Source organism: Acomys russatus, chromosome 22, assembly GCF_903995435.1.
Source record: "Acomys russatus chromosome 22, mAcoRus1.1, whole genome shotgun sequence".
NCBI classification, from domain to species: Eukaryota; Metazoa; Chordata; class Mammalia; order Rodentia; family Muridae; genus Acomys; species Acomys russatus.
Window position 1 is genome coordinate 11,981,828 of NC_067158.1, and position 21,452 is coordinate 12,003,279.

The window sequence follows — 21,452 nt, forward strand, 5'->3', positions numbered from 1 at the left end:
AGCGTGTATGACAGCCTCAGGCCAGACCAAACATTGAGTATGCATTCCCTTTCATGCAAATCAAGTGTTACTGTGAGGTGTGGGTGCTTATATTCAAGGTTACAAACCAGATTGGACAATCTGGGTCTGGATATTACTGAGGAAACACAAGGGGCCATGGAAGAGGCTTCCTACTCCCTAGGGTGGCTTATCATATTTGTGGAGGTATGAGGAACTCGGAATCAACAACAAGAGGGGAAAAGTGCCATCCTACAGAATACTGTGGTGGTAGCAATTTTTAAATGGCCAAGATCTCCAAGCAGGAAGGCCAAACCTTTTGGGGGAGGAATAAGGTCTCAATGTGTGGCCCTGGTTAGCTTGGAACTCACTTTGTAGACCAGTCTGGCCTCAAACTCTCAGAGATCCACCTGCTTCTGCATCCAGAGTGCTGGGATTAGAGATGTGTCACCACAGTTTGGCAGAAAGGCCAGTTCTTTGCATCCGCATCTCTAGGGAACAGATGGGCAGTATTACCGCAGACAAAATTAACTATAACACAGAATTTGACATAACTATCAAAATTTAGGTATCTATTTCTTTTGGTCATAGAAAGAGTTTCAAGACCTATTGTTAGCCAGGTGTGATGGCTCATGCCTTTCGTCCTAGCAGAGGCAGGGGAGAATTTCTGAGCTCCAGGCTAGCTTGATCTGCAGAGTGAGCTCCAGGATAGCAAGAGCTACACAGAGAAACCCTCTCTTGAAGAGGAAGGGGGAAAAGATGTATTGCCAGCCAAATAAGGCGGGTGCAGAACAGTATGACAATACGACCACTCTTAGGCTTCTATGTACAAACAGATTGAAAGGAAGGCCTGGGTAGCAAAGGCCTGCATTCCTAGATAATCCAGAGCTGATACCAGGGAGATCACAAGTTCAAGGCCTGCCTAAGCTACAGAGTGAGTTCAAGGCTAGCCTGGACCAGTCATGAGACCCTGTCTCAATAAAAAATATAAATAAACAAAGAAATAAATAAGTAAATAATAAAAAAGTAAAAAGAGACCTCAGGGGCTGGAGAGGTGGCTCAGAGGTTAAGAGCACTGTCTGCTCTTCCAATGGTCCTGAGTTCAATTCCCAGCAACCATATGGTGGCTCACAACCATCTCTAATGTGATCCGACGCCCTCTGCTGGCCTGAAGGTATACATGCAGACAGAACATTGTATACATAATAATAAATAAGTAAATAAATAAATCTTTAAAAAAAAAAAAAAAAAGAGACCTCAGTAAGATATACTTCAGAGATAGAGGGCTTATTTAGCTTCCTTGGATTTGACCCCCAGAATGTCGCTCCAAAAAACAAAACAAAATAAAACAGAGCAATGAACGCAAACCCAAATGAGGTACAAGGAGACATCTGATTTCATCTGTAAGGCTGTTTAAGTGTAACAGACTCCACAAAATACAGCACACACGCACCCTATAGTTCACTTTTGTGGCTAACTGTAGACTAAAAACACTAAACTGAAAAATAAAAATAAAGAAATGCTAAGTTCCAAAGTTCATGCTGTTCTTAACAGAATAAAGGTCTCCTGCTTCCAGTCCAGTCACACCCAGGACATGAATCATCCCCTTTGCTAGCGTATCTGTGGTGTATGTCACCAACCTGTTAGTCACTTAAAAATCTTCCTGGTTACCAGGTCAACTGTCACAGTGTCAACAGCTGGTGTTCAAGTGACTCTTATTTTACTAATGGCCCCAATTACAAACTGTTATTACAGTAAATTTTATGACTGTTCTATTTTTATTACTAGTTGTTAATTTACAAATTAAACATTATCATACGAATACGAATGAGTGTGTGTGTGTGTGTGTGTGTATATATATATATATATATATATATATATATATATATATATAGTAAAACACTGTATACAAGAAATTTGTTAGGAGCTGGGGAGATGGCTCAGGGGTTAAGAGTTAAGAGCATTTACTGCCCTTACAGAAGACCCAATTCAAGTCCCAGCACCACACCTGTCTGTAACTCTATTGCAGGGGATCTGAAGCTCTCTTCAGACTTCATTAGGCATCAGGTATGCATGTGGTAGACATACATACATGTAGGCAAAACATTATACACATAAATGAACCTAAAAAGAACATTTTTTTCAAAGGCTTGCTGTATTAGCTGGCTGCAGTAGTGCATGTCTGTAATCCTAGAACTTGGGAGGTAGAGGCAGGAGAATCAGGACTTCAAGGCCATCTTCAGTAACACAGTGAGTCTGAGGCCAGCCCAGCCTACACGAGGCCCTATTTCAAATAGCTTGACATTAGCCACAGTTTCAGACATTTGCTGGCTGTCTTGAAAGAAACCCTCTCAAGATAACAAGGAAGCTGACACTAGTATTTTAAAGGGGAGACACTCTTGTAAAGGATGTTTGTGTGCTAACTTGTTCAATCCCAGAACTTATATAGAGGTGGGAGAAAAGAACACACCCTGCCCCAACACACACACACACACACACACACACACACACACACACAAACAAACACACACAAATAAACAATATCTATAAAAGGAAGCTTTTATGAATCAGGGAGTTGCCGGGTGTGGTGGCGCACGCCTTTAATCCTAGCACTCAAGAGGCAGAGGCTGGTGGATCACTGTGATTTTGAGGTCAGCCTGCTCTACAATGCGAGTCCAGGACAGGCAAGGCTACAAAGAGAAACCCTGTCTCAAAAAACAAAAGGAGGAGGAAGAGGAGGAGGAGGAGGAGGAGGAGGAGGAGGAGGAGGAGGAAGAAGAAGAAGAAGAAGAAGAAGAAGAAGAAGAAGAAGAAGAAGAAGAAGAAGAAGAAGAAGAAGAAGAAGGAGAATCAGGGAGTTCAGACTGGGTGGCTGCAATATTGTTAAGAGTGAGACTACTTTCCAAAATACAATGAGTAGAGTGCAGGGTGAAGGGCAGTAAACCCAGCATTCCAGAGGCTGAGCTGGATCATAAACTCAAGATCTGCCTGGGCCGCATCGTCATGCCTAATCTTGATCCCAACAACAGCAAGCTTTCACTTCCAGGACAGTACATACCATCCCAACACTGCACACAACTTCAAGGAACACAAAGACCCCCTAGAAACCTGTGTGTGAATAGCGAGTCGCCAGATAAACCCACAGAAGCAGACATGACAATGCAGAATATGTGTGTTGATCAGAGATGGACTACAGAGCCAGCGGAGACCCCAACCATCTAAGAGACGCCCCTGTCAAGACAGCAAGATGTAGGCGGGTGGGACCTCCACAGGGGTAAAGAAAGACCTGGAGAGAGCAAGGCTGCAGAGAGCTACCTACCATTCCTTCGGGCAGTAGGCAAGCGTATGCACTGTTAAAAGTCCAACGTTCATCTTTATTTTAAGACAGGTTCTCATGGATTCCAAGCAGACCTCTTCTAAGAGGATGAACTTGACCTTCTGATCCTCCTGCCTCTACTTTCAGAGTGCTAGAGTTGCAGGCCTTAGCCACCAGGCCCAGCTTACGCGGTGCTGCGGCCTGAACTGAAAGGGTGTTTGACTAGGCTGCAGTGACTGCAGTGAGACCTGGTAGGTGAGCTCTGTGCTGTCTCCCCTCCCCTCCCTCTCCCCCTCTGCATGGCTGTTACCAAGGCTCTTCCAGAGCTGTAATGACGCTGACTGGCAGAGCCCTTCAGCGGCAGGCCAAGAGCCCACACTCCCTGCCTCCTCTACTGGTCAGCATCCCACTTAGTTCAAGACACCATGGACTATGGGTCATTCCTCAAACATATCTTTTCTTTGACAGCATGCCTCGCACATCTGTAAGGTCCTCAGAACAGGTTAAGAGTTTTTATTTCCTCTCTAGCTCTATCATCCTATCTCCGAGACTGCCACTTAGCATCAGGTTTAGAGACACACCCTCCAGCCTCTCTCCCTCCACTTCTGCCATATATAGCTCTGCATTTGTCCTCTAACCCACCTAATGATAACAGCTGGAGGCAGGTCCATCTCTGTTAGTTTAAGGGCCCAGGTCAGCCATGGCTACATTAGCCAGACCCTAGCTTAAAAAATAAATAAAATAAAATAAAAACCAGGCAGGAGGCAGCTAACTGAGTGACAGGGGAAGAGTCCCAGGAGGCATTCCCTCACCTACCAGAGAAGCCCACAAGCCAGGGTACTTGGGAATATATCTAGAGACGCGAATAGCAGTCACTAAGTGCATGCGTATCAAAGTAAGCGAACATGTAAGACAGTTTTTTTTCCCTATCAATTTTGTTGTTAGACACCCCTTAGGAAACTACTATATACCCCAAATTAATTGGGTCACTCAAACTAGAACCACAAATATTAAATTCACCTACTGTACAAACTGGTTCAGGCACTACTGGCCCAGAGAACTGTTAATCCAATAGAAGGCCCTCCTCTGACCCATGTCTGCAAAGCTAAGACACAGAAGGTGCTATGATTTCTTACAAGCCTAATAGCAGCCACCAAAAGGGTCAACCACTTTCATGGCCGCTTCCAAGAGGCCCTATCTTACACGTCCCTAACAGGCAGGGCAAGAATGCAGAGGGACCTTGAACCTCTGGGCCCATCAGCCTGGCCTTCCCAGGATGGGTCCCTGTTTATTCCCCTTATGAGATCAAAGTACTGGATACCCAGCTGCCACTGGTTCCAGAAGTGCCTGCTCACCCTCGAGCCTAGAAAGGCATTCGGCAGGTGGAAAGTGCCCATGATCTGGGTGTTGCCTGCAGGCCTGGATCAAGTTCAGATTGCTTCATTCACCTTCGTTCAGACCACTGACCAGAGCCAAGTCACTGCACAGCACAGGGAGACCGCCTTTGCAGGAGCATAACTTCTACTTGCTCCCCCCAAAAAGTCCTCCTGCACCTGTAAGCCCTCTAACCACAAAGACAGACCCAGTACTACTGGGTCTAAGATCCGCTGATGGAGTACAGTCAAAAAAGACGTTTACCGACTAAAGCTATGACCTTGAGACCCATTTTCCTCTCTTGACATAAAAGCATTAGTCTAATTATGTCATTTCAGATCTCATAAGTAGTAAAAAATCAAATCAAATGAAAGTAATAAACTGCTGAGAAAACGAGCAAAAATACAAACTATATGTGTCACTATGTTTTCCTAAGAACATTACTTAAGAGAGAGAGAACACGCTAGGAAAGAGGTAATACCAGAACAAGTGTAGCCATCCCACAGAAGCTCCCCCCACCCAAACACTGGCAGGGCCTCGGATTCCGGATCCGCTTTCTGACTCTGGACAAGGGTCCAGTCCAGCTGAGTCCCCCTTACCCTGACATTGTGGGGCATCCTAGGGGTGCCCTAACGGCAGTGAACCCCAAGCATCAACTTCCAACGCAAGCAAGTCCGAACGCCAGAAACACACGTCAGGCCTGCTAAGCCGCTCTGCGGCCTCAGCCGAGACCTAGGACCCCGAGTCCTCTCCCGCCGCGTCCTCCTGCCCTGCTACAGGATCTGGCTCCCGGCTCCCTGGCCACGACCCGCGCTGTCCCGGCTGGTCCCGGCCGCGGCCCTACCGGGAGACCCTGGCCCGGCCACGACCGCCCAAGGTCGGCGGGGTAGGCTGCGGGTCGTGGACAGGCACCAGGCGGGACAGAGTCACCCGGGGTCGCCTGAAGCCGAGGGGGCACCAGGTTGCGGACTCGCACAGCTAGCTCAGCCAGCCCCTCGCCCAACAGGCGCCCCCCGCGGAGTCGAAGCGCCTCACTCACCCCGGCGACGCCATGAGCGCAGCGGCCTGGGCGCTCCCGCCTCCTCCGCTGCTTGCGCGGCGCGGCTGCCGCTGGGCGCCGGGGAGGGGCCTGCAGGCCGCCCCCGCCCGCTCCGCTAGGGCGTCGGGCGCCGTGGGCCGAGCTCCCGGTGCAGGGCAGGCGGGCGCCTGGGGCGAGAGAGAGGACGCCCCGGGCCAGGAGGACTCGCCACGGCTGCCGTGAGCCCAGCCCGCTGCCCGGAGGCTGGAACTCACCTGCAGAGCAAGACCTGCCCTGGGGTCACTGACTTGGCTGCTAGACCTAACCAGTCGCATTCTGATGTTAATTTTAGTAAGAAAAGCACCTTCTCTACCTCTGGTGTGTAAAATGTTATTGCTGTGGTAAAGGAAAGCAATGTCTTTCCTGCTACTTGTTCGCTGCGGTGTGTGGGTGGAAAGGTTGGCCTCTGAGCTGGCTACCCTTTACATTGTTTTACCTAGAAATAGAGAGTTTAGAACTTGTGCGGTGGGCTTTCCTAGCATCAGCTACAATCTATGAATACTTGGACATGTAAACTTTTGAGCCTTGCTTCCAGTCTAAGAGAAAATACCTAATTAAAACTCTTGGGCTATGCAATGCAAACCACTGCTGGTGGCATTTTTGTGTAATCACATTAAGTTGTTTTTCATTTTGTTTTTCGAGACAGGGTTCCTCTGTGTAGCTCCGTCTGTCTGGGACTGCCTGTGTAGACCAGACTGGCCTCGAAATCAGTGGCCTCGAAATCAGTGATCCGCCCACCTCTGCCTCCCAGAGTGCTGGGATTACAGGCGTGTGCCACCACACCCGACATTTAAATTTTTCTTACATTTTAGTCATATTCTTTCCCCCTCCCAGTTCCTCTCCACCTTCCTAACTTCATGTTCTTTCTCTTATTCTTATTTAGACAGGTTCTCAGTGTGTAACACTGGCCTGCCAAGAACTCACTGTGTAGACCAAGATGGCCTTGAATTTATGGAGTTCCATCTGCTCGTGTCTGCCTCCACAATGCTGAGATTAAAAGTATGCACCACCATGTGGTACAGGACCCAAAATTAAGTATTAGTATTATTCTCACCACTAAGAATATTAAATACCAAATACCAGATAATTAAACCCTATGTTCTGTTGCCAGAATATCTAGGCTGGAACCTGAACTTCACCAATTTACTAGCTATAGTTGCCAGATAAGACAGAACCTCTCCCTTTAATCCCAGCACTCGGGAGGCAGAGGCAGGTGGCTCGCTGTGAGTTCGAGGCCAGGCTGGTCTACAAAGTGAGTCTAGGGCAGCCAAGGCTATCTGGGGGGTGGTGGTGGGGAGACAAGACAGAATCTCTCCAGGGCCATGGGTCCGCATTCCCTTCTTCTCTGTGAGGACTAAATAAATGAATGTTCATTTGGTGCAGGTTCTCTTTTCCAGCTTTGAAACCATTCAGTGCTTTCTGGGCCGTCTTGTCCTCTTCAAAAAAAACAAAAGCTATCAATTACTGCCTGAGTACAGAAGACATCTAAACATATACAAAGGAAAGCTGATATGTACAGCCTTGGCAAAGTATAAGACACAAAGTACAAATCCAGGGGAAAGAGGATAGGAAGTTGAGGAGTGGGAAGTCATAATTGGCTTTATTCAAGGCAGTAATGATGGCCACCAGAGGACTAGGGCAGGAGGCAGGAGGTAGTGCATGCCTTTAGTTCCAGCACTCAGGAAACAGTAGCAGACATCTCTGTGAGTTCGAGGCCAGGCTGAATCGGATGTGCTTCCTGGCCTGGTGATTTTTGCACTGTCTGTACTATCTGTGTGTACAGAGACCTTTCCCGGCATTGGATCCCTCCCCAGTCTTTATGTACTTTACAAGGAGTGTCGATGCAGTTCCATCTCTGTTCCTTAAGGAGATCTATGTATGCTCTGTTGTGCATGTGGAATTGAGTTGATTATCATGACAGCCTTTACCAAATTGTGCTGTGCTTACATAGAGTCAGCCCCTTGAAGTTTGAACCAACGCGGGCTACTGAACTGTTGCGATTGTTTTCTGATTAGAAAGTTGATTCTTGGGGGCTGGAGAGATGGCTCAGAGGTTAAGAGCACTGATTGCTCTTCCAAAGGTCCTGAGTTCAATTCCCAGCAACCACATGGTGGCTCACAACCATCTATAATGAGATCATGAGATCTGGTGCCCTCTACTGGCATGCAGGCACACATACAGGCAAAATACTGTATAAATAATACGTAATAAATAAATAAATTTTTAAAAGAGAAAGTTGATTCTTGTGTCCTCATAGAGCCTTTTCCCCTTATGAACGGAAGGATGAGGAGGGAACACACGTTCTCTATCCTGTCTTCTTATCTTTTTCTTTTTTTAAGCTCACATTTTTTTTTTGAGTTTTTATTTTTGTCTTTTAAGTGTGTATAGGTGTTTTGCCTGCATGTATGTAATTGTATCACACCTGTGGAAGTCAGAATACATCTGATTCCCTGGAACTGGGTGCGGTACCACATGACTGCTGGGTCCTCTACAGCCGCGAGGCAGAGACTGGGAATGGTGTGGTGTGGGCTAGTGAAACATCAAAGACCACACCCAGTGACACACCTATTCCAACAAGGCCACGCCTCCCACCCCTCCCCAACTGGTTCTACCAATTGAGACCAAGCTTAAATAAAACACGAGCCTATGAGGGCCGCTTTCATTCAAACCACTAAAAACAGCAACCGCTTTTAACTGTTGTTGTAGGATGAGATTTTTTTCTCCCACCCTAGATCCCAAAATAACAACTCATGAGACTCATTAAATATTATACAAATTCCTAAACCATACAGCTAGGCTCTTCTCTGACTAGCTTATAACTTAAAATAACCCATTTATACTCCTTTATGTTCTGGGAGGTTGGCTACCTGCGCTCAGGGGTGCACTTTCATTCTCCTCACATCTTGCCCGTGAGTCCCATGCACCAGGCGCTCTCCCAGAATCCCTCCTGCCTCCCGGAAGTCCCACCTATTTCCTGCCTCAGCCTTAGGCAATGGTTTTTTTGGAGTGTTTTGTTTTGTTTTTTTAGTTTTTGTTTTTTGTTTTGTTTGGGTGTGGTGGCACATGCCTTTAATCCCAGCACTCAGGAGGCAGAGGCAAGCAGATCACTGTGAGTTCAAGGCCAACCTGGTCTACAATGGGAGTCCAGGACAGTCAAGACTATACAGAGAAACTCTGTCTTGAAAAACAAAAACAAAAAAAAATTTGTTTATTGTTTTACGTGTATGAGTGCATTTCTGCATGTATGTATGTGCACCACATGCATGCCCTATACCTGAAGAAATCAAAAGAGGACATAGGATTCCCGCGGAACTGGAATTACAGCTGTGAGCTGCCATGTGGGTGCTGGGAATTGAACCTGGGTCCTCTGCAAGAGCAACAATGCTCGTAACCACAGAGCCAACTCTTTAGGGTTTTTTGGTTTGTTTGTTTGTTTGTTTGTTTGTTTAATCATCTGGTCCTACCAACTTGCTCTAAATCAAGAATGACTGAACTTCTGATCTTCCGGCCTCCACTTCCCCAGTGCTGGGGTTACAAGCATGTGCCACCACAACAGATTTATGTGTTGCTAGGGGTTGATTAGGGTCTTATGTGTGTTAGCTCGAGATTCTACCAACTGAACTCCATTACCAGCCCCCAGAGTTGTTTCCTAGGGCTGGAGATGGCTCAGTTAAGAGCAGAGGACCTGAATTCAGTTTCCAGCACCCATGCCAGGCAGCCTGCAGCAGCCTCAAACAACACCAGATCTTTCAAGATCCAATGCCTCTGGCCTCTTTGGACTCCCCAAATCATGTGCACATACACACACACACACACACAATTAAAAAACAAGTTTTTTGCCGGATGTGGTGTATTAAGAATAATAAAACCAGGAAAGAAAGGTTGTGAAGGGGCAATAAAATAAAGCTAGTTAAAAAAAGTAACCTACTGTTGTTTTGGGTTTTTTCTTTCTTTCTTTCTTTTGTTTTTTTTTTTTTTGTTTTGTTTGTTTGTTTTGTTTTGTTTTTTGAGACAGGGTTTCTCTGTGTAGCCCTGACTGTCCTGGGCTCTTTCTGTAGACCAGGCTGGCACAAACTCACAGATTTACCTGTCTCTGCCTCCTCCAGAGCTGAGATTAAAGGTGTGCGCCACCATACTCCTACTGTTGTTTTTGTTTTGATTTGGTTTTCGTTTTCGAGACAGGGTCTCTCTGTGCAGCCCTGGCTGTTCTGGACTCCCTTTGTTGACCAGGCTGACCTGGAACTCACAGTGACCTGCCTGCCTCTGCCTCTGCCTCTGCCTCTGCCTCTGCCTCTGCCTCTGCCTCCCGAGGGCTGGGATTAAAGACATGGGCCACCACACCCAGCTTCTACTGTTGTTTTTAAACAAAACCCCAAACCTTAGATTTTACCAATAAAGACTCAAGAGCCACATGCAGGGTAAAAGCCTACTAGCTCAGAGAGGTAGAGAAAGCACCCAGCTGACCTTTATACTCAGCCAATGTCCCAGAAGGAAAAAGCCCCTTCTCCTTTTCCACACTGTATTAAAAACAAAACAAAACAGCCTTCAATGGGGGGTGGAGAGATGGCTGAGCAGTTAAGATCACTGGCTGCTCTCCCAGGGCCCGGGGTTCAATTCCCAGAACCCACATGGCAGCTCACAACTGTCTGTAACTCCAGTTCTAGGGGATCTGACACCCTCACACAGACATACTTGACGGCAAAACACCAATGGACATAAAATTAAAAACAAAAAAACAAAAACCTTCAAACTGAATGCCCATCCTTTCCACTTCTGTGTATCTCTCTATCCATCCTCCACACTTCCTCTTTCTCTGGTTTTCCCCTAGGTCCACTTCCTGTCAACTGGCTACTTGCTCCACCTCTTGACCTGTGGTTGACTTTATTTAATCCTGGTACAGAAAGCACTTGGATTAAAGGTGTCTGCTAGGGCTGAGCCACACCACAGCTAGAACAAGTTTTTCCAGTACACCTATATTACAGGGTCCACAAAGACCTCTAACTATAGATCCAGGGGATCGCTGCCACCTTCTGGCCTCCATGGGTACCTGCATTTGTGCACATACCCACATATTGTGCACATACACATATTTTAAAATAAATACATCAGTATGGGCTGGGAATACCTACCATATGTGAGTCTCTGGGTTCAGTCTCTCTCTCCCCATCCCCACCCTCTCTTCAGTGGTGGCTTGCTTGTAATCTTAGCACTCAGAAGGCAGAGGATCCTAAATTTGAAGCCAGTCTGAGCTACACAGTGAAAACTGTTTAAAAAAAAAAAGAAAGAAAGAAGAAAACCTAGCAAATTGAATCCAACAGCATATTAAAGGGATTCTATACCATGCTGGGGATATACTCAGTTGGCAGGCTGCCTGCCTAGCTTGAGAACCTGGGTTAGGTCTCCAGAACTAAGTGGTGTTTCCCAGCAGTGATCCCGGCACTCAGGAAGCTGAGGCAGGAAAACTATGAGTTCATGAGCAGCCAGGGCAATACTTTCAGGCACGTCTGAGCTTCAAAACAAAAGAGGAAGGGGGTGGGGAGAAAGGGGAAGAAGAAAAGAGAAATGAAAGGGGAAGTAACAAAAAGGAAGGAGGGAGGGAGGGAAGGGGGAGAGAGGAAGGGAAGGAGGGAGGGAGGGAGGGAGAGAGGGAAGGGAGATAGAGGAAGGGAAGGAGGGAGGGAGGGAGAGAGGGAGGGAAGGGGGAGAGAGGAAGGGAAGGAGGGAGGGAGGGAGAGAGGGAGGGAAAGAGAAGGAAACCTATTTTAATCACTTCCATGGTGGTTTAGTACTACAGAACAGGACTAAAAGTTCTAACAAGGCAATTAGACACACATACAAAAACATTTACAGAAAAAAACAAAAAACTTACAAATGGGGAAAACTGGGTGTGGTAGCAAAGCCCTGTAATTGCAGCACTCAGGGAGGCAGAGGCAGGGTGGATGTCTGAGTTCAAGGCCAGCTTGGTCTACAATGGGAGTCCAAGACAGCTAGGGCTACACAGAGAAACCCTGTTGGGGTGGAAGGAATAGTTCAAGATCATCTTCCACTATATAGTGAGTTTCTATGCCAGAAACACAAACATGTGTCTTTCTACAGTATCAGAATTTATCAAATAACACTAAACTCACAAGATTCAGTTTCAGTGGTAACAATATGCCAGATAACCCTATTTACCTTGATAATCTTGCCAATGCAATTGCACCTCCTTTCTTTTTTTTTTTTTTTTTTTTTTTTTTTTTGGTTTTTTTTTTTTTTTTGGTTTTTCGAGACAGGGTTTCTCTGCATAGCCTTGGCTGTTCTGGACTTACTTTGTAGACCAGGCTGGCCTCGAACTCACTGCGATCCGCCTACCTCTGCCTCCCGAGTGCTGGGATTAAAGGCGTGCGCCACCACGCCTGGCTCGTCTTTTTCTTTAAAGGTTTATTTATGAAAAAAAGAAAGAAAGAAAGAAAAAGAAAAAGAGCGGGGCGTGGTGAGAAAGCCTGTCTAGAAAACAAAAACAAAAACAAAAAAAGACATTTCTTTTATGTTTGAGTATGCTATCTGCATGTACACCTGCATGCCAGAAGAGGGCATCAGATCACACTATAGATGATTATGAGCTACCCTGTGGTTTCTGGGAATTGAACTCAGGACCTCTGGAAAAGCAGACTGTGCTTTTAACCATTGACCCATCTCTCTAGCCCCATGGCCTTTTTCTTAAAAAAAAAAAAAAAAAGAAAGAAAGAAAGAAAGAAAGAAAGAAAGAAAGAAAGAAAAGGAAAGGAAAGAAAAAAAGGAAAGGAAAAAAAGAAAAGAAAAAACAAATATATGAAGTCCAATTTGCCTTGAATGCCTACTCTGGAGTATGGATGATGTGCCCAGTGTCACTCCATTGAAGGAAACAGATTTTTCCTCTCCCAGCAGCCTTCACTTGCAAATAGCTTCTTGGCGAGGGGTGGGTGGGATTTTGTGTACTTCTTCTCATCACTGGGATTCTATCTGACTTGAGCTTGTGTGCATCTTCTGCATGCTGTCACCGTCTGTGAGTTCATACATGCATTTGCCCTGATGTGTCTAGAAAAAGCTCTCTCCTTGAAGTTATCCATTACTTCTGGCTCTGACAGATTCTAACCATCTTTCAGCCCTGTCATCAACATAGATCTCTTGAGGAGAACGGTGTGATATGGGCTGCAGGTTCCAAAGTCTCCTAGTCTCTGCAAGGTGACCCAAGTTGTGTGTGTGCATGTGCGTGTCTGGGATGGAGGTGGGGTAAGTTATTGTTGCTTTTTGCTTGCCTGTTTTGGAAACAAGATCTCACTATATAGCACTGGTTGATGCTCTATAGACCAGGCTGGCCTCAAACTCAGGTACCTGCTTCTGCCTCCTAAGTGCAAGGACTAAAGGTGTGTACCATCATGCCTAGCTCTTCTAGGTTTTTGTTGTTGTTTGTTTGTTTGTTTTTGCTTTGTTTTGTTTTGTTTTGTTTTTTGAGACAGGGTTTTTCTGTGTAGTCTTGGCCGTCCTGGACTCCCTTTGTAGACCAGGCTGGCCTCAAACTCACAGCGATCCGACTGCCTCTGCCTCCCGAGTGCTGGGATTAAAGGAGTGCACCACACCACCTGGCTTTGTTTGTTTGTTTTTTAAAGATTTATTTATTGTGTATGAGTACTTTATCTGCAAAAGAGGGCATCAGATCACAGTCTGGATAGTTGTGAGCCACCATGTGGTTGCTGGGAATTGAACTCAGGACCTCTGGAAGAGCAGGCGGCATCCTTAACTACTGAGCCATCTCTCCAGCCTTCTTCTAGTTTTTTTGAGACAACCTCTCACTTTGTAACCCAGGCAATCCTCTTGTCTCAGCCTCCCAAGTGCTGGAATTACAAGCACAAAACACCAACCCCAGTTTCTTTGTTCATTTATTTACGTATTTGGCTTGGGGGGGGGGGGCAGTTGAGACAGTCTCTCTGTGTAGCCCTCGCTGTCCTAGACTCACTTTGTAGACCAGGCTGGCCTTGAACTCACAGCGATCCGCCTGCCTCTGCATTCCGAGTGCTGGGATTAAAAGCGTACGCCACCACGCCCGGCTATGTATTCTGTTTAGTTTAGTTTTGTTTTGTTTTCAACACATGGTTTCTCTGTGCAGCATGGCTGTCCTGGATTCACTCATCTTGTAGACCAGGCTGGCCTTGATTTCACAGAGATCCACCTGCCTCTACCTCCCAGAGTGCTGGGATTACATGCATGTACCACCACACCCAGTGTTCATTAATTTTTTTAAATAGGAGATTCTGTGTTAACCAGGTTAGTCCCAACTAAATATTCCTGTCTCAGATTCCAAAGTAGCTAGAGCCACCACACCCAGCTGGAAATTCGTGCTATGAAAATATGACTCCAGGTGCCGGGCGTGGTGGCACACACCTTTAATCCCAGCACTCCAGAGGCAGAGACAGGCAGACCTCTGAGTTCAAGGCCAGCCTCGTCTATAAAGAGAGTTCCAGGACAGCCAGAGCTATTACAAAAGAAACTCTGTCTCCAAAAAACAAACAAACAGACCAAAAAAAAAAAAGTAGGTCAAGGGGCTGGACAAATGGATCAGTAGGTTAGAGCACTTGTTCTTGCAAAGGACCCAGACCACATAGTGGCTCACAACCATCTCTAACTCCAGTTCCAGGAAATCTAGCCCCTCTTCTGGCCACTTCAAACCTCTGTGGACACATACATGCACACAAAGATACACAAAAAAAGCAAGCATACAGAGGAATGTTCATACATATAAAATAAATCAAGCAAAGGGAGGAAAGAAAGAAGGCCAAAAGCCCTTGGGAGGCAGAGGAAGGTGGATCACTGTAAGTTCAAGGCCAGCCTGGTCTACAAAGTGAGTACAAGGCTACACAGAGAAACCCTGTCTCAAAAAAAAAAAAAAAATAGGAAGGAAGGAAGGAAGAAGGCCAGGATGTAAAAATGTAGGGGATGCTGGATATTGATAGCTTAGGCCTTTAATCCCAGAACTCTAGAGGGGGGGGGGGGCAGATCTCAGTGAGTTGAGTGAAGCCAGCCTGAATATAGAGTGAGCTCCATGACAGCCAGGGCCACGAGGAGAAACCCTGTGTGGAAGACCTGGCTGCCTCCGCCTTCCAAGTGGGGAAGTGATAAAGACATGAGCCGCTAGCACCCTAGAAATTCTTGATAGTGGAGCTAGAGGGAAGGAAGTAAAGCTCACGGACACTAGATCCTAAGGGGTCAGAGAGCCCTGAATGGACCCCTATAGACCACAGGGATCAGAGAGCCCTGAATGGACCCCTATAGACCACAGGGGTCAGAGAGCCCTGAATGGATCCCTATAGGCCACAAGGGTCAGAGAGCCCTGAATGGACCCCTATAGACCACAGGGGTCAGAGAGCCCTGAATGGACCCCTATAGGCCACAAGGATCAGAGAGCCCTGAATGGACCCCTATAGGCCACAGGGGTCAGAGAGCCCTGAATGGACCCCTATAGACCACAGGGGTCAGAGAGCCCTGAATGGACCCCTATAGGCCACAGGGGTCAGAGAGCCCTGAATGGACCCCTACAGCCCCCACAGGGCTTCCTTGAGGAATTATGTAAGAGTGTGAAGTTTGGTAACGTTTATGTTTTAGAGGACAGTTCATCACCTGTGTTTAGGACACATCAGGGGAATTGGTGAATAGAATATAGAGATCTGGCTGGGAAAGCATGTAAGTGTGTCCCATTCTTTTTTTTTTTTTTTTTTTTTTTTTTTTTTGGTCTTAGGCGGGGTTTGTACGTATGTGGGACACAACACGACAGAGAATGCCAGGTGTCTCTGGCTACTGCTTTCTATCTCACTGCCTTTCAGGAAAGCTCTCTCACTTAACTGGGAGTTCATTGTCTAGGTTAAGCTAGCCCCAGGGTTCTGGTCACCCTCACTCCCCAGTGCTGGGGTTAGAGACACCAACAGCCAAGCTCCACTCAACTCCACCCCCCAAGACACGGTTTCTCCGAGCTCCACTTTTTACGTGGATGCTCATGAATCCAGGTTCTCATGCCTGTACAGCAAGCATTTTTTTTTTTAGACAGGATCTCTCTGTTAGCCTTGGCTGTCCTGGACTCGCTTTGTAGACCAGGCTAGCCTCGAACTCACAATGATCTGCCTGCCTCTGCCTCCCGAGTGCTGGCGTTAAAGGCGTGAGCCACCATCGGTCTGATACGCTGATACTGTGTATTTTATCCTATTTCACTTTGAAGATGTTGGCTACACTCAATTACACCGATTTTGTGCCATTTTGGTAAGTTCGTCATTACTTGGTCGTAGAGACTTCCCATGTCTTGGGGGAAGGGAAGCAGACAGTTCAACTTGGGGTGTGCACTTTCAGGGTGAGTCTCCACCGCCCGCAACACTCATCAAAACCACCTAAGTACTACTAGAAATGCAGCTTTTCAGGCATGTAGATGTATTTGTGCTCAGCGCCTACGCGTATTCGTAAATATATTTAATAACACTTCTGCCCAGAAAGCATATAAAAGCGGATATATACTTACACAGCTGACAACCCCTAAGCTCGGGAGTTATGTGACAGTCTGGGGAAGGAGCCCAGGGCAGGGCAGAGAGCATTGCGTGTGACACCTGCAGTGTCAGGCACGTCCCCGGTGCCCAGGCCCTCGCCTAGCAGAAATCAGAGCCACAACACAGTAACTGACCGTGCGCAACCGGGATCTTTCTCACGCGCGCGCGCACGACCGCGGATCCACAGTGCCTGGCGGCGCGCACGCGCAGACCGCCGCTCCGGGAGCCCCAGGCAGCCCCGCGGGGCCGGCCGGGCCCGATCGGTGGGGGCAAGGTGCTGAAACGGATCCAGAAGGCAAGGGAGGCGGAAACTGGATCCTCCTGCCCTTCCACTCCGGGGCGGGCTGCCGCAGCGAATAGAAACGCTCGTGGGCGCCCGTCGACACCTGCCTCGCGCCAGGCGGAACCGGGGGTGGCGCAGATTTAAGAGGGGAGTGCGTGTGCCGAGCGGGCGGCTCGTGGGGGCGGGGTCACGCGACCGTGTCACTTGGGCGCGCAGCTGCGAGCTGGCGTTTAGGGAGCCATAGCGATGTGTCTCTGCAAGTGAGGGTGAGCCTCTGGAGTATTTCACCCAGTGGGTGAAAGCCGAGACAGTCTTGTATTAGCCTAGAATTTGGTAAATGCGTCGCAGAAAAATAAATAGAACGAGTTCTGTTCTCCCTGAGCACCAATCCACTCGTTGCTGTTTGCTAACATAATAGCATGTCTACTTTTCGTCCATTTCCGTTCCCGAAAAAAAATATTCTAAGATTGTTTTTGTTCTTGTTTTGTTTTGTTTTGTTTGAGACAGAGTCTTTTTGTAGTCCTGGCTGACCTAGAACTCGATATGTATACCAGGTTAACCTCTAACTCAGATATCCATCTGCCTCTGCCTCCGGAGAACTGGGATTAAAGGTGTGCGTTCCGTGTTATGCTGTACTTTGTGATCCAGGTTTTTTCTTTTTTTCTTTTTTTTTCCAGATATTTTTTATTAATTCATTCATTTTATATCTCAATAGTTATCCCATCCCTTGTATCCTCCCATTCCTCCCTCCCTCCCATTTTCCCCCTACTCCCCTCCCCTATGACTGTGACTGAGGGAGACCTCCTCCCCCTGTATATGCTCACAGGGTATCAAGTCTCTTCTTAGTAGCCTGCTATCCTTCCTCTGAGTGCCACCAGGCCTCCCCATCCAGGGGGCGTGGTCAAATATGGGGCACCAGGGTTTGTGTGAAAGTCAGTCCCCACTCTCCGCTCAACTGTGGAGAATGTCCTGTCCATTGGCTAGATCTGGGTAGGGGTTCGATGTTTACTGCACGTATTGCCCTTGGCTGGTGCCATAGTTTGAGCAGGACCCCTGGGCCCAGATCTGCCAGTCATAATGTTATGTTCTTCTTGTAGGTTTCTAGTACCCTCTGGATCCTTCTGTTTTCCCCATTCTCCCATGCTTCTCTCACCTAAAGTCCCAATAGAATGTCCTCCCCTCTGTTCCACTTTCCTGGTAAGTGAAGACTTACTTTCATGGGACATGCCCCTTGGGCTAGTGTCCAGATATAAGTGAGTATATACCATTTGACTCTTTCTGCTTCTGGGTGAACTCACTCATGATAATTTCTAGTTCAATCCATTTGCCCACAAATTTTGGGAATTCCTTGTTTTTAATAGTATTCCATAGTATAAATGTACCCCAATTTCTTTATCCAAGTTTTCACATCACATTAAAAATTAGGATTTTAGGGCCGTGCGGTGGAGGTCCATGCCTTTAATCCCAACACTTGGGAGGCAGAGGCAGGGAGATCTCTGAGTTCAAGGCCAACCTGGTCTACAAAGCCAGTCCAGGACAGCCAGGGTGACACAGAGAAACTCTGACTTTTAGTTCATCAGTTACTCTTTTGTTTTGTTTTTGGGGTTTTTGTTTGTTTGTTTGTTTGTTTGAGACAGGGTTTCTCTTGTAGCCTTGGCTGTCCTGGACATACTTTGTAGAACAGACTGGCCTCGAACTCACAGTGATCCTTCTGCCTCTGCCTCCCGAGTGCTGGGATTAAAGGCGTGTGCCACCACACCAGGCTTCAACAGTTACTTTTATCTAAAGAGATTAGGACAGAAGGTGATTTTTTTCCCCCAGTATTTTTCTTGAGGCCCTCATAAATCTGATTTCCTTTGTGAAGTTTCCCAGTAACAATTGAAGTGAGTGAGTGAGTTTTTTTTTTTTTTTTTTTTTTTTTTTTTTTTTTTTTTTTTTTTTTTTTTTTTTGGTTTTTCGAGACAGGGTCTCTCTGTGTAGCCTTGGCCATCCTGGACTCACTTTGTAGACCAGGCTGGCCTCGAACTCACAGCGATTCGCCTGCCTCTGCCTCCCGAGTGCTGGGATTAAAGGCGTGCGCCACCACACCCAGCTGAAGTGAGTGAGTTTTGAGCTGACTAGATTTTAAGGGTTTTGCTGGTTTTGGTGGTGGTGCTGTTGGAGACAGAGTCTCAATAATTTCTCAGTATCCTCTACACATTTCTAATTTACTGTTGTGTGGCATCAGTTCTCCTTACAGTACAAAAGGAAATGCACATATTTACAGAGCCCTCACTAGGTACCAGGTGCAGTCCATGACTTTTTGTTTTTTGTTTGTTTTTGTTTTTTTTCGAGACAGAGTTTCTCTGTGTATCCTTGGCTATATCCTGGAGTCGCTTTGTAGACCAGGCTGGCCTCCAACTCACAGTGATCCGCCTGCCTCTGCCTCCTGAGTGCTGGGATTAAAGGCGATTAAAGGCGTGCGCCACCACTGCCCGGTGAGCCCATGAGTTTTACACAGACTTGTCCAGTCTTCCCCACAGCCCCACAAAGCAGATGGGGTTTCATTCTTCATGGGGAACAGTCAAGAGAGCTAGTACACAGTGAAGTGACCCAGCTGCTATGCCACTGTTCTGGAGTTTGTGTGCCACATATCCTGGACTATTCCAAGCTGAACTCCTTCTGCCTCTTGCATCCATGCTGAAGGGGTGGGAGAGAAAATATGAAGCTCACATTATTGCATGTTCCACCGCAGGTAGTTATGGAGGGGCAGCAGGGATCACCAAGCTCGTGGGTTATATCCATGTCTGTGGTGCTACTGTTCCTCCATCAGCCCCAGATGCCTGACAGGCAGCAAGCAGCATTTATTTCCCTGGTGTTATCTGCTCCTATTGAAGGGATAAACATTTCAAGTGAGGGAGGGTGGCCCCTGCCTGCTGTTTTTCTTCCAGATACAACAGACTTGCAAGAGAGTGGACACAGAAATACGCTGTGTAAGTGTCTCCAAGGCTCCATGGGACACACTGTCGAAGAGAAGCATGCCAGGCAGAGTGGCCTTCATGTGAAGCTCTGAGCGATAGGCTAAGGCACTCACAGAACATCCCCTGTTCACACACGCGTTGGCCACTCACTTCTCTGGCTGCCGCATGTTGGTGCCACTTTGAGGCCATTGTGGCCTGGGGTGCCACACCATCACTGTGACGATCTTCAGTCTTCCTGGATACACTATAGTCACCCTATGCCCCAGTCTGTCCGCTTGCCTCTGGGGAATCAGCCATGCATGCCTCCTGTGCTTGTCCTCACCGTGGCGCTATGCAGGGTCACAGTCTGCTCCCTAGCCACGTGCCCTTTACCTTTGGAGCACAGCGCTTTCCTGAGGGCTCAGGGCAGAATGGACTTTCTTTGTGTCCTCCAGGTACACCCTGGAGGCTCCTGGAGATTGGACCGGCATCACCTGAAAGTGCTCCTGCTGTCTCCCACCACTGCAGTTCTCTCCCCATGGCAAACAGCAAGCAAGGAGCATCGGGGTACACACAGCATGTAACACCCTAGGGGAGAAGATGAAATCCTCAGACAGGGGAAGACTGGGCCTATGCTTTCCCCACCCACCTCCCACAGGGAACCTTACACGAAACTCAAGCATAAGCCATCCACAGACTAGAACACAAGGAAGGAGAGGGACTTTAAATGCCAATAAAAAGGAAATTCCCCCCAGAAGAGAGAGTTCACGTTTAAGTCTCCTTTTTTTTCCCCCTCTCCTTTTAAACAATTAACTTGATGGGCTCTTCAGAGACTTGATAGAGCTTTGAGATTAGCCACCTAGGAAAATGCAAGAATGAGTGCATCTGTGTGTGTAAAAGAATGTGGTTCTTGGGCTGGAGAGATGGCTCAGAGGATAAGGGAACTGACTGCTCCTCCTGCAGCCCTGAGTTCAATTCCCAGCAACCACATGGTGGCTCACAACCATCTATAATGTGATCTGATGCCCTCTTCTGGCCTGCAGGTGTATGTGCAGCCAGAGCACTGCATACATAATAACAAATAAATATATTTTTTAATGTGGTTCTTGAAGACAATCTTTTATGTAGCCTGAGCTGGTTTGGAATCCCGTCTCAATCTTCAGAAATCTGGGCTTACTAGCAGGTGCCACCACATCTGACTAGGAAAGACTTTCTAGAAAGGACTAGAGGGAGGAGAGAGCCAAGGAGTTTACAGGGAGGCTTCTTTGTGTTGTTTTATTATTTATTTATTTTGGTTTTTCAAGACTGTATTTCTCTGTGTAGCTTTGGCTGTCCTGGACTTGCTTTGTAGACCAGGCTGGCCTTGAACTCACAGCGATCCTCCCGCCTCTACCTCCCAAGTGCTGGGATTAAAGGTGTGTACCACCACATCCAGGTGTGTGTGTGTGTGTGTGTGTGTGTGTGTGTGTGTGTGTGTGTTAGATGAGCTCTCACAGTACAGTCCAGACTGGCCTAAGTCCATTGGCCTTGGTCCCCTAAGCACTGAGAGAACAGGTGTACCCGTGACATCTAGCCTTAGCTTAGTCTCCTGACTTGGTTATTATAAAGGTGGTCTATTCTCAGGGTGAATCAGAAATGAGAAGAAAGAGAAAAGCTGCCCCTGACAGACTGGGTGAGGCCTTTGAGGGCAAGGAAGAAGAAGTCTGCAGACCTAACCCTTGAGAGTCAGCTAAAGGAGATTGGTTTGCTCTAAAAACAAGTAGCCAGTCATGGATCGCACACCTGTAGTCCCAGCATGCATGGGGGAAGTGGAGGAAGAGGTTCAAGGGCCAACCTCAACTACTCTTTAACCAATGTCAGTGAGAGTACCATTTTGTGCTCATTCATGCCACTTCCACATTTAAGATTTCTTTACCAGTCT

The 21,452-nt window shown here is 47.2% G+C and overlaps 1 protein-coding gene across 5 annotated transcripts in view; it reads right to left on the reverse strand.

Moving 5' to 3' along the window:
• The window catches only part of Urgcp (upregulator of cell proliferation), a 37,106-nt gene extending 20,560 nt beyond the window's left edge, over positions 1 to 16,546 (reverse strand). The window contains exon 1 of one of the 5 annotated variants that reach the window (XM_051165366.1): positions 16,444 to 16,546. Coding sequence is in view for 2 of the 5 variants with exons in the window: in XM_051165363.1 (XP_051021320.1) it covers positions 3,317 to 3,393 (77 nt within the window). In the remaining 3 variants the exon portion in view is untranslated. Of the gene's footprint in view, positions 1 to 368; positions 491 to 3,316; positions 3,455 to 5,726; positions 5,802 to 16,443 lie in introns of those variants that run through there. The other 4 variants (XM_051165364.1, XM_051165367.1, XM_051165363.1 and 1 more) reach the window with 4 other exon arrangements.
• Between the last annotated feature and the right edge of the window lie 4,906 nt (positions 16,547 to 21,452).